This window comes from Catharus ustulatus, chromosome 29, assembly GCF_009819885.2.
Source record: "Catharus ustulatus isolate bCatUst1 chromosome 29, bCatUst1.pri.v2, whole genome shotgun sequence".
Lineage (NCBI taxonomy): Eukaryota > Metazoa > Chordata > Aves > Passeriformes > Turdidae > Catharus > Catharus ustulatus.
This window is the reverse complement of record NC_046249.1, coordinates 1,094,341-1,107,284: the sequence shown is the minus strand read 5'-3', so window position 1 is coordinate 1,107,284 and position 12,944 is coordinate 1,094,341. Positions and strand designations below refer to the sequence as shown.

The following is a 12,944-nucleotide window of genomic DNA, read 5'->3' as shown; positions in this document are numbered from 1 at the left end:
AAAATGCCAAAATCACAAAATCCAAAAATCACAAAATCCAAAAATCACAAAATCCAAAAATCCCAAAATCCCCAAATCCCAAAATCCCTAAATCCCAAAATCTAAAAATCCCAAAATCCAAAAATCTCCAAATCTCAAAAATCCAAAAATCCAAAAATCCCAAAATCCCAAAATCCCTAAATCCCTAAATCCCAAAAATAAAAAAATGCCAAAATCCAAAATACCAAAATCCCCAAATCCCAAAATCCCGAAATCTCAAAATCTCCAAATCCCAAAAATCCCAAAATCCCCAAAATCCCCAAATCCCCAAATCCTGAAATCTCAAAATCCCAAAATCCTAAAAATCCAAAAATCCCAAAATCCCCAAATCCCCAAATCCCCAAATCTCAAAACCCCAAAAGTCCCAAAAATCCCAAAATCCCCAAATCCCTAAATCCCAAAATCCCAAAAATAAAAAAATGCCAAAATGCCAATATCCCAAAAATAAAAAAATGCCAAAATGCCAAAATGCCAAAATCCAAAAATCACAAAATCCAAAAATCCCAAAATCCCCAAATCCCAAAAATCCCAAAAATCCCCAAAATCCCAAAAATCCAAAAATCCCAAAAATCCCAGCGTGAACAACACGTTTCACTCTCCTGGTAAAATTTAAAAGGTTTAATAAACAGACAATAAGAGACACACATAAAACAAAGGGTTAAAACGGGGCTGTCAGGAAAGCCCCTTTAAATACATTTTACAATACATTAATTTCTTGTATATTTATATTTTTTATGTATAGTTAAAGTTTTTTTGGGAGTGTTTAGCATGGCCACTCCTTGGGTTTGCCTTTGTGTTTTTCTGGCTTGTGGTTTTAATTTTTTAAAATTATTTTTTAATTTGGATGGTGGCTTTTTGCAGTTTGTGAATGTTGATAATTGTTGTGCTGTTATTTTAACTAGGTGGGTAGTTTAATCACATTATCTTAAAAAAAAACCTCATGTTTAACTTTTGCAATTAGAAGAAAAGAAAAAAATCTTATATTCATGCAGAAATTAACATTATCCATATAGCATTTATCCCAATATTTGCAAAAAACCATCAACACGCTCAACTCTGCTGCAGGCTGAGCTGCAGGAAAAGTTCTGGAAAAACCTCCTGGAGTGACCTTGCCTTTCTCTGTCTCCTCCTTTGTGGAATCAGGGAATTGTGGAGTGGTTTGGGTTGGGTTGGGAAGGAGCCTGAAACCACCCAGGGACATTTTCCACTCTCCCAGGCTGCGCCTTGGATGCTTCCAGGGATGGCACATCCCCAATTTCCTGGACAATTCTCCTGTTCTGCAGCAGTTACAGATCCCTTCAGCCCTCTCCCTGCCTTTTTCCAGCCCCCAGGAATTGATTTATTTATGGGAAATAATTTCTCTCAGGGCAGATTTCTCCCCCAAACCCCTAAACCTGAGCTCCAGAGCTTGGTGAGCTCCTCATTTTCCCTCTCCCTGAAGAGATTCCCAAATCCACTGCGAGCAGAGAAACTTCTGGAGGAGGCTGGAAAATGCAGATGTGGGGAGAGGGGAAGAGGCAGGGCCAGAGTTTGTGTGAAATTCTTGACGTGCAGCACAATTTGCACAAAGCCTGCAGAGATTTGGCCGGGCCAGGCTGGAGGGAGAGACAAAACAAAATCCTGCAGCTGTGTCCACACTGCTCCTCCCTGCCAAGGCAAACAGGGCTGGGCAGGGGCTGGGGGTTTGCAGCCAGGTGAGGGGCTGGGGCTGGCCCTAAACCGGGGAAAATGTGGAAAAAATGGGGGAAAAAAAACCAGGGGGAAACAGGGAAAAAAACCAGGGGAAAACAGGGAAAAACAGGGGAAAAAAAGGGAAAAAACACAGGGAAAAACAGGGGGAAAAAAGGGGAAAAAACGGGAAAAAACCCAGGGGGAACCAGGGGGAAAAAAGGGAAAAAACTCAGGGGAAAACAGGGAAAAACAGGGGAAAAAAAAACAGGGGGAAACAGGGGGAAACTTCCCTGTGGAGCTTTTCCCTGGGATCCAAGAACATTTCCTGAGATCCAGGAGTTATCCCTTGGGATCCAGGAGATGTTCCCTGTTTCCCCAGGATCCAGGAGCCTTTCCCTGAGATCCAGAAGCTTTTCCTGTAATCCAGGAGCTATCCCTTGGGATCCAGGATCTTTTCTCTGTTTCCCTGGAATCCAGGAGCTTTTTTTCTCAGATCCAGGAACTTTTCCCTGAGTTCCAGGATCTTTTCTCTGTTTCGCTGGAATCCAAGAGCGTTTCCTTGGGAATCCAAGAACATTTCCCTGGAATCCAGGAGCTTTCCCTGGGATCCAGGAGCTTTTCTTGGAATCCAGGAGCTTTCCCTGGGATCCAAGAGCTTTCCCTGGAATCCAGGAGCTTTTCCCCAGGATCCAGGAGCTTTCCCCAGAATCCAGGAGCTTTTCTTGGAATCCAGCAGCTTTCCCCAGGATCCAGGAGCTTTTTCCAGGATCCAGGAGTTTTCCCCAGAATCCAGGAGCTTTAATTGGAATCCAGGACCTTTCCCTGGAATCCAGGAGCTTTCCCTGGAATCCAGGAGCTTTAATTGGAATCCAGGACCTTTCCCTGGAATCCAGGAGCTCTTCTTGGAATCCAGGACCTTTCCCCAAGATCCAGGAGCTTTCCCTGGAATCCAGGAGCTTTTCCCCAGGATCCAGGAGCTTTCCCTGGAATCCAGGAGCTGTTCTCTCTCCCGAGGGACCCTGGGCAGTGCCATCTTTCCCCAGGAATTCTTGGGAAGAGCCTGGAGCTCTGGAAGTGCCCCCAGCCCCTCCAGTGACCAAGCAGGACAATTCCCAACCCCGAGGGCTCTCCCAGGATTTCCCAATCCCTGCTCTGGCATTCCCAGCCTCTCCTCCTGCTCTGGCAGCACCAGCCCCGAGTTTCCCTGAGCCCTCTGTGCCTCTGGAGCTGAAAATCCCTCGGGTTTCATCAGGAAACCGTAAAAACAGGACAGGAAAGCCCGGAGAAAGTTCTCCCTTTACAATTTCCTTTGGATGTGTTTTTCCACACTTGGAATGTCTGGCCTCAGAAAGTGCAGAAGCCCAAACAGTTAAAGCTGAGGAATGTGGCTGTGCTTGGGAGAAGGGAGGAAATGACGGGCTGGAGAAAATATTCCATGAGAAGGGAGAAGGGAGAAAATGAGAAAGGAGAAAAAAGGGGAATGGAGACCCTGGGGCTGGGAGAGCTCTGGGAGTGGGGAGAACCCCTGGAACAATGGATCCAGGCTGGAAAAAAACAGGAACAATGAATCCAGGCTGGAAATCACCTGGAAAACACCAGGAGAACACCTGGAGAACACCTGGAACAATGGATCCAGGCTGGAGAAAAAACAGGAACAATGAATCCAGGCTGGAAATCACCTGGAGAACACCAGGAGAACACCTGGAACAATGGATCCAGGCTGGAAAACGGTGGATCCAGGCTGGAAATCACCTGGAAAACACCTGGAATGATGGATCCAGGCTGGAGAACACCTGGAATGATGAATCCAGGGTGGAAAAAAACAGGAATGATGGATCCAGGCTGGAAAAAAACCAGGAACAGTGGATCCAGGCTGGAGAACACTGGGAGAACACCTGGAGAACACCTGGAACAATGGATCCAGGCTGGAAAAAAAACAGGAACAGTGGATCCAGGCTGGAAATCACCTGGAAAACATCTGGAGAACACCTGGAATGATGGATCCAGGCTGGAAAAAAACAGGAACAGTGGATCCAGGGTGGAGAACACCTGGAGAACACCTGGAATGATGGATCCAGGCTGGAAATTACCTGGAAAACTCCAGGAGAACACCTGGAACAGTGGATCCAGGCTGGAAAAAAACAGGAACAGTGAATCCAGGCTGGAAATCACCTGGAGAACACCTGGAACAATGAATCGAGGTGGGAGAAAAACAGGAACAGTGGATCCAGGCTGGAAAAAGACAGGAATGATGGATCCAGGCTGGAGAACACCTGGAATGATGAATCCAGGCTGGAAAAAAACAGGAATGATGGATCCAGGCTGGAGAACACCTGGAGAACACCTGGAACAATGGATCCAGGCTGGAAAAAAACCAGGAACAGTGGATCCAGGCTGGAAATCACCTGGAAAACACCGGGAGAACACCTGGAGAACACCTGGAACAATGGATCCAGGCTGGAAAACACCTGGAGAACACCTGGAGAACACCTGGAGAACACCTGGAACAATGGATCCAGGCTGGAGAACTCCTGGAGAACACCTGGAACAATGGATCCAGGCTGGAAAAAAAACGGGAACAGTGAATCCAGGCTGGAAATCACCTGGAGAACACCTGGAAATCACCTGGAGAACACCCGGAATGGTGGATCCAGGCTGGAAAAAAACAGGAACAATGGATCCAGACTGGAAAACACCTGGAAAACACAGGGAACAATGGGTCCAGGCTGGAAAAAAACAGGAACAGTGGATCCAGTCTGGAAATCACCTGGAAAACACCTGGAATGATGGATCCAAGCTGGAGAACACCTGGAATTATGGATCCAGGGTGGAAAAAACCAGGAATGATGGATCCAGGCTGGAGAACTCCTGGAGAACACCTGGAGAACACCTGGAATGATGGATCCAGGTTGGAGAACACCTGGGATGATGGATCCAGGTTGGAGAACACCTGGAGAACACCTGGAGAACACCCTCCTAGCTCTGGATGATGCAGGAGTGAAGGAAATTTTTTTTTTTTGTGAATATTTGCAGAAGATCCTGATCAAGCCTTCCCCCCAGGTTTCTCCCCGTCCAGGATTTCTTGCAGTCCCTGAATGGGAATTTCCATTGGAATTGTCAGACATTCAGAGCTGAGGGGTTCCCCAAACCCCCCCAAATTCAGAATTTCTTCTTTCCTTTAATGGGAATTTCCATTGGAATTTTTAGGGATTCAGAGCTGAGGGGTTCCCCAAAGCCCCCCTAAATTCAGAATTTCTTCTTTCCTTTAATGGGAATTTCCATTGGAATTTTTAGTGATTCAGAGCTGAGGGGTTCCCCAAACCCCCCCAAATTCAGAATTTCTTGCAGTCCAGGAGTCACCTGGAGCTGCCCCAGATCCCACCCTGGGCTCTGCTCTGGGATTTGGGATTTGGGGGCACAACCCCAGATTTTCCAAGGAAAAGCCAGGCCCTGCAGCACAGCGATTCCTGGAACACAGATCCCATGCAGGGACTGGGAAAGGCTTCAGACATCTCCTAAGCGTCCCCATTTCCTTCAGAAAACTTCACTGGTGCCTCATTAAAAATTTAATCATTTGCCCATTAAAATTAGCACCAGCTGGGGCTGGGAGGCAGCCAGGGCTCTCCAGACTGCGATTTCCTTGGCTCCATTCCCTCCAGAGGAGTCATCTGCACAGGAAAAGTTATTTTGGGCAATTATGGGCTAAAAAAGGGGGTGTTGTGCTCACAATCCCGCATTCATTATCCCTCTGCAGGAATTCCTGCAGGGCCTGGGGGAGATGAGGTAGGAGATGAGGTGGGAGGTGCAGGGTTGGACACTTTTCTCTCTGTTCACAGCGTCAATTTTGGGGTTTTTCGTTTATTAATCTGAGTTTTTTGGGGTCCACCCCGCAGTGATGTCAGCCACAGGTCTGGGAAAATGTAAAATTTGGGTTAAAAAAAAAAGAAAAAAAGATCATTATTTGGTAACTCCCCATGTTTTTGGTCAGATTCCCAAAAAAGCTTTTTTGGGAGATGCCATCACTGATGGAACTCCCAAACTGCTCCTTTCCTCCCTCTCAAATCCTCCTCTCTGCTGCTGCCATCCCAATTTTCCATCCACAGCCCGATTTCCTCAGCTTTGAATTTCAATCACAAACCGCTCCAGAGCACAAATCAGAGCGAGCACTAAGCTGGAAACGAGGAATTCTTTGCTAATTGACTCCCGAGGATTTCCTGGGTGTTTTCCCTGGATTTTGGGACACAGCTCCCAGCGCTCTCACAGGATTTTTGTCGCCTCAAACAGGGGTTAATCCTGGAGCAGGGAATTGGGGTCAGTCCCTAATTACTGCCTAAATCCAGCCTGGAAATTCCTGACCAGCACCTGACTGCTCAGACACTCCCTGGGGAATTTTCTGGGCTCCCCAGGACGTGCTCCAAGGTTTATTTTTTTTTTTTTCCCAGCCACAGATCAAACACTTCAGTGCCACCCCCTCTGCCCACGGAAGGATTTTGCTTCCTGCTGTGCCAATATCCCTCCTCAGGGAGCCCAGGCCACATTCCTGAGGGCAAAACCCTGCAAAAAAATTTGGGTTCAAGTCCTTTGGGGTTTAAGGGATGGGAGGATCCTAATTGGGAGTGGGAAAGCTGCTGGCTGTTCCTGCAGCGTCTGGGTTTAAAGCTGAAATCGCCAGGAGATTTTGGAGAGTTGAAGTAACAAATTAATCACAAAAGAGAGTCTGAGAATTCCAGACTCCCAAAATCCCAGAGTCTGAGAATTCCAGAATTCCAGAGTTAGAGTATCCCAGAATCCCAAAGTCTGAGAATTCCAGAATTCCAGAGTTTGAGAATCCCAAAATCCCAGAGTCTGAGAATTCCAGAGTCGGAGAATTTCAGAATTCCAGAATCCCAGAGTCTGAAAATCCCAGAATTCCAGAGTCTGAGAATCCCAGAATCCCAAAATCCCAGACTCTGAAAATCCCAGAATCCCAGAGTCTGAGAATCCCAGAATTCCAGAATTTGAGAAACCCAGAATCCCAGACTTCCAGCATTTCAGAATTCCAGAATCCCAGAGTCTGAGAATCCCAGAGTTTGAGAATCCCAGAATATTTCTATTTCTATTTCTATTTCTATTTCTATTTCTATTTCTATTTCTATTTCTATTTCTATTTCTATTTCTATTTCTATTTCTATTTCTATTTCTATTTCTATTTCTATTTCTATTTCTATTTCTATTTCTATTTCTATTTTTTCTATTTCTATTTTAATTTCTATTTCTATTTTTTCCATTTCCATTTCCATTCCCATTCCCATTTCCATTCCCATTTCCATTCCCATTTCCATTCCCATTTCCATTTCCATTTCCATTTCCATTTCCATTTCCATTTCCATTCCCATTCCCATTCCCATTCCCATTTCCATTCCCATTTCCATTTCCATTCCCATTTCCATTCCCATCCCCATTTCCATTTCTTTACACTAACACACACCACAATAACCCACTTTCACCGCATTTTTTCCCCGATTTGGGATTTCCCAACCCCTGGATTCTCATTTCCCACCAGATTACCGCACGGGGCCGTGCTTCAGCCAGGTGAACAACCAGATGTGCCAGGGCCAGCTGAGCGGCATCGTGTGCACCAAGAGCCTGTGCTGCGCCAGCATCGGCCGCGCCTGGGGCCACCCCTGCGAGATGTGCCCGGCACAGCCGCACCCCTGCCGGCGCGGATTCATCGCCAACATCCGCACCGGGGCCTGCCAGGGTGTGTGTGGGGATTGGGAATGGGAAAATGGGATTGGGAATGGGGATCCCAACCCCGCACCCCTGCCGGCGGGGATTCATCGCCAACATCCGCACCGGGGCGTGTCAGGGTCTGTGGGGATGGGAAAATGGGAATGGGATTGGGATTGGGAGTGGGAAAATGGGAATGGGAATGGGGAAAATGGGAATGGGGATCCCAACCCCGCACCCCTGCCGGCGGGGGTTCATCGCCAACATCCGCACCGGGGCCTGCCAGGGTGTGTGAGGGGAATGGGAATGGGAATGGGAGTGGGAAAATGGGAATGGGAATGGGGATCCCAACCCCACACCCCTGCGAGATGTGCCCGGCACAGCCGCACCCCTGCCGGCGGGGATTCATCGCCAACATCCGCACCGGGGCCTGCCAGGGTCTGTGAGAGGATTGGGATGGGAAAATGGGATTGGGATTGGGAATGGGGATCCCAACCCCGCACCCCTGCCGGCGGGGATTCATCGCCAACATCCGCACCGGGGCCTGCCAGGGTCTGTGAGGGGATTGGGATGGGAAAATGGGAATGGGGATCCCAACATCTGCACCGGGGCGTGTCAGGGTCTGTGGAGATGGGAAAATGGGAATAAGAATGGAAAAATGGGATTGGGAATGGGGATCCCAACCCCGCACCCCTGCCGGCGGGGATTCATCGCCAACATCCACACCAGGACCTGCCAGGGTCTGTGGGAATGGGGAAATGGGAATGGGAATGGGGATGGGAAAATGGGAATGGGGATCCCAACATCCGCACTGGGGCCTGCTAGGGTCTGTGAGGGAATGGGAATGGGAAAATGGGAATGGGATGGGAATGGGAATGGGAATGGGAACAGAGATGGGAATGGGATGGGAAGATGGGAAAATGGGAATGGGAATGGGAAGATGGGAAAATGGGAATGGGAATGGGAATGGGAAGATGGGAAAATGGGAATGGGAATGGAGGTGGGAATGGGAAAATGGGAATGGGAATGGGGTGGGGATGGGATTGGGAATGGGAATGGGAATGGGAATGGGAACGGGAACGGGATGGGAATGGGCTGGGAATGGGCTGGGAATGGGGTGGGAATGGGGTGGGAATGGGATGAGAATGGGAATGGGAATGGGATGGGAATGGAAATGGGAATGGGATTGGGAATGGGGTGGGAATGGGGATCCCAACCCCGTGGCGCTGGCGCAGCTCCATCGCCCACCGCGCCTTTGCCGGAGGCAGGAACTCGTTCCCTGCCATCTTGGGGGTGATTCCCTCGGGAATGTGACCCAGGGGATTCCAGGGGATCCTCAATCCCTGCCCATTCTCCCGCAGATGTGGATGAGTGCCAGGCCATCCCTGGCCTCTGCCAGGGCGGGAATTGCATCAACACCGTGGGGTCCTACGAGTGCAAATGTCCTGCAGGGCACCGGCAGAGCGAGAGCAGCCACCGCTGCGAGGGTAAGGGAGGCTCCAGAAATCCTGGAGTCCCAAGGTGGGAATCCGGGCTGGACCCCATTTCCAGCCCTGCCAAAGGGGGTTTGGATCTCCTTCCCAAAGAGCAAGGCCAGGAAAGGAGGAATTGGCCTTGCCTGGTCGCCTGGTCTTCCCTCAGACCTGGAGGAAATGGTTTGGTTTGTTCACAGAAGGGTTTTAAAGGATGTTTTAGTGGGAACACAACCTCCCAAAAAAACCCCAAAAAACAAAAAAACAACAAAAAAACCCCCAACCCTTCCCCCCCAAAAAAAACCCCTAAAAAACCCAAAAAAAAACCCCCAAAAAACCAAAAACCAAAAAAAAAAAACCCAACTCCCCCCCCAAAACCCCTAAAAACCCAAAAAAAACCCTCCAAAAAACCCAAAAAACAAACAAAAAACCCCCCAAAAAACAAACAAAGAACCCCCCAAAAAACAAACAAAAACCCCCCAATAAACCCCCTAAAAAATCCAACCCCCCCTCCCAAAAAAACCCCAAAAAACAAAAAAAAACCCCCAAAAACAAACAAAAAAACCCCAAAACCCAAATCCTTTTCCTCTCAGGGAAACGCCAGCCCCACAAATCCAGGATTTGTAGCTGGAGCTCCTCCAAGCCGGGGCTGCTCCATTCCAGGCTCATCCCCAAGGCTGTGATCCCATTGTCCATTGTATTCCGAGCAGGATGGGAATTCCTGGCACTGGGAATTTTCTGAGCAGGGCAGGGCAGGGCTGAGGCTGCTCCCTAAAATCCGCTGGGGACGAGCTCGGCTTGGGAAGCGCCAAAAATTGAGTTTGAGTCTGCAAAAAGATGAGCAGAGAGGGCAGGAATTGCCAAATTGGGGAGGAATTGAGCGATCCCACACCTGGATTAGGGTGGAAAAAAGGAAAAAAAAATTTAAAAAATTTAAAAAAAACAGGATCTGCTGAGGTTTTAAGGGAGAAGGGCAGGTTTGGATCCAGCAGTGGGAGGAAATTCGGTGAGGACACGAGAAAATTCCTGGTGAGAGGGAACATCAAAGCTGAGCTCGGACACATCCTGCTGCTCCAGAGCCATAAATCTCAGCCAAGGGAGCTGTGGCATTTTAAATTATCCTGGAAGCAACCGGAAAAACGGCACCGGAGGGAGCAATTCCGTGGTGTGGAGTGCAGGGGGAATCTCTGGCTGGACAAAGCTTTTCCTGCCACAATTCCAGGGTTTCCCTGCCAAGAATTTCAGTTTTTCAGCCCTTCCTGTGCTGCAGGGCCAGGCTGTGCTATCAGTGAGGTAATGGCAGTGCCTCGGCCAGGATGGTCCCGAAGGATTTGTCCAAAATCCATCTGGGGGGATAAGAGATAATGAAAATCCAAAATTCATCCAGAGTGATAAGGGACAAAGAAAATCCAAAATCTGTCCAGGGGGATCAGAGACAAAGAAAATCCAAATTCCATCCGGAGTGATAAGGGACAGAGAAAATTCAAAATCCGTCCAGGGAGATAAGGGACAAAGAAAATCCAAAATCTATCCAGGGGGATAAGGGACAAAGAAAATCCAAAATCCATCTGGGGGGATAAGGGACAAAGAAAATCCATGAGAGACAATGAAAATCCAGGGAGAGACAATGAAAATCCAAATCCCATCCAGGGTGGGGTTTCATTGAGGATTTAATTGGGGTTTCATTAAGGTTTCATTGAGGATTTAATTGTGGTTTCATTGAGGATTTAATTTGGGGTTTCATTGAGGTTTGATTGGGGTTTAATTGGGATTTCATTGAGCTTTGATTGGGGTTTCATTGAGGATTTGATTTAGGGTTTCATTGGGCGTTCATTGGGGGTTTCCATGTTTTCTGTGGGATTTGCATGGGTAAGGGAATGTTCTCCATGTTTTCTGTGGGGTTTGGATGGGTTAGGGAACGTTCTCCATGTTTTCTGTGGGACCTGGATGGGTAAGGGAACATTCTCCATGTTTTCTGTGGGAATTGCATGGATAAGTGAATGTTCTCCATGTTTTCTGTGGGATCTGGATGGGTTAGGGAACATTCTCCATGTTCTCTGTGGGATTTGGATGGGTTAGGGAACACTCTCCATGTTTTCTGTGGGATTTGGATGGATAAGGAGGCATTCTCCATGTTTATTGTGGGATTTAGAAGGGCAGGGAGATGTTCTCCATGTTTTCTGTGGGATCTGGATGGATAAGGGAATGTTCTCCATATTTTCTGTGGGATTTGCATGGTAAGGGAACATTCTCCATGGTTTTTGTGGGATTTAGAAGGGCAGAGAGACATTCTCCATGTTTTTGTGTGATTTGCATGGGTAAGGGAATGTTCTCCATTTTTTCGTGGGATTTGGATGGGTAAGGGAACACTCTCCATGTTTATTGTGGGATTTGGAAGGGCAGGGAGATGTTCTCCATGTTTTTGTGGGGTTTGGATGGTAAGGGAACATTCTCCATGTCTCCATGTTTTCTGTGGGATCTGGATGGGTTAGGGAACACTCTCCATGTTTTCTGTGGGGTTTGGATGGGTTAGGGAACACTCTCCATGTTTTCTGAGGGGTTTGGATGGGTTAGGGAACACTCTCCATGTTTTTGTGGATCTCCCTCCCTGCAGACGTGGACGAGTGCGCGGCCGTGCCCGGGGTGTGTGACGGGGGCGACTGCACCAACACCGTGGGCAGCTACGTCTGCTCCTGCCCCCGCGGCTTCAGCAGCAGCGCCGACGGCTCCCGCTGCCTGGGTGAGCCCAAAACGGGGTACAGGGTGTGGGGTGTGGGGTTTGGGGTGCTCACAGAGGGTTTGGGGTTTGGGTTTTGGGGTTTGAGGTGCCCACAGAGGGTTTGGGGTGCTCACAGAGGGATTTGGGGTGCACAGAGGGGTTTGGGGTTTGGGGTTCGGGGTTTGAGGTACCCACAGAGGGTTTGGGGTGCTCACAGAGGGATTTGGGGTGCACAGAGGAGTTTGGGGTTTGGGGTTTGAGGTGCCCACAGAGGGTTTGGGGTGCACAGAGGGGTTTGGAGTGCACAGAGGAGTTTGGGGTTTGGGGTTTGAGGTGCTCACAGAGGGATTTGGGGTGCACAGAGGGGTTTGGGGTTTGGGGTTTTTAGGGGTGCCCACAGAGGGTTTGAGGTGCCCACAGAGGGTTTGGGGTGCACAGAGGGGTTTGAGGTTTGGGGTTTGAGGTGCCCACAGAGGGTTTCGGGTACACAGATGAGTTTGAGGTGCTCACAGAGGGGTTCGGGGTTTGAGGTGCCCACAGAGGGTTTGGGGTGTGGGGTCTGGGGGTGCTCACATGGGGGTTTGGGGTGCACAGAGGGGTTTGGGGTTTGGGGTTTTTGGTGGTGCCCACAGAGGGTTTGGGGTGCACAGATGAGTTTGGGGTTTGGGGTTTGAGGTGCCCACAGAGGGTTTTGTGCAAACTGGGACTCAAACACCCCCAGGGCCTCTCCCCCTCCCCAGATCAGGATCTGCTCCAGTTCTGCACTCCAATCCCCCTCTCCAGCCCTGACTTTGCTCTGGTTTTGGAGGCTGGGGTTTCCTGGGGGGAGCAATTCCAGCTGAACCCCCTCAGGCTGGGGGAGGAGGGAGCTGCTGCTCTGAGCTGGGGTCACCCTGTGGGACCCCGGGCTGGGCTGGGAGCAGAACCCACAGATCAAACAGCCCCGGGCAATTAATTCCAGTGACATTCCCGGGAAGTGGCAGCCCCACCCCGGGAGATTTTCCCCCTCATTAATCCGCTTCAAAAAAAAAAAAAAAAAAAAAAAACAACAAGGTGGGAGAGAGCAGGGGAGGGTTCCAGGTTCTCCTGCAGGGGTTGGTGCCAGGTGGGGCCTGGCTGTGACACCCCAGAGCCCCGAGCCTGGGCCAGGAGCCACAAAGCCCCAGCAGGGCCAGGCTGGGCTCAGGGGTCCCACTGGGATGGGCTGGGGGGGATCCCGTGGGAGCTGCTGGCAGGGGGGTGGTGGCACATTGTGATTGTGTGTCTTCTCCTTGTTCCTTGTCCCTTATTCCTGTCCCTGTCCCTCTTCCCTGTCCCTTATCCCTGTCCCTGTT

At 49.5% G+C, this 12,944-nt stretch overlaps 1 protein-coding gene across 1 annotated transcript in view; it reads left to right on the top strand.

The window, feature by feature from the left end:
- LOC117008239 (fibrillin-2-like) overlaps window positions 1-12,944 on the top strand; it is a 33,550-nt gene that overhangs the window by 16,728 nt on the left and 3,878 nt on the right. The window contains exons 7-9 of the mRNA XM_042780031.1: window positions 7,253-7,450; window positions 8,781-8,906; window positions 11,506-11,631. Coding sequence (XP_042635965.1) covers window positions 7,253-7,450; window positions 8,781-8,906; window positions 11,506-11,631 — 450 coding nt within the window. The remainder of the gene's footprint in view (window positions 1-7,252; window positions 7,451-8,780; window positions 8,907-11,505; window positions 11,632-12,944) is intronic.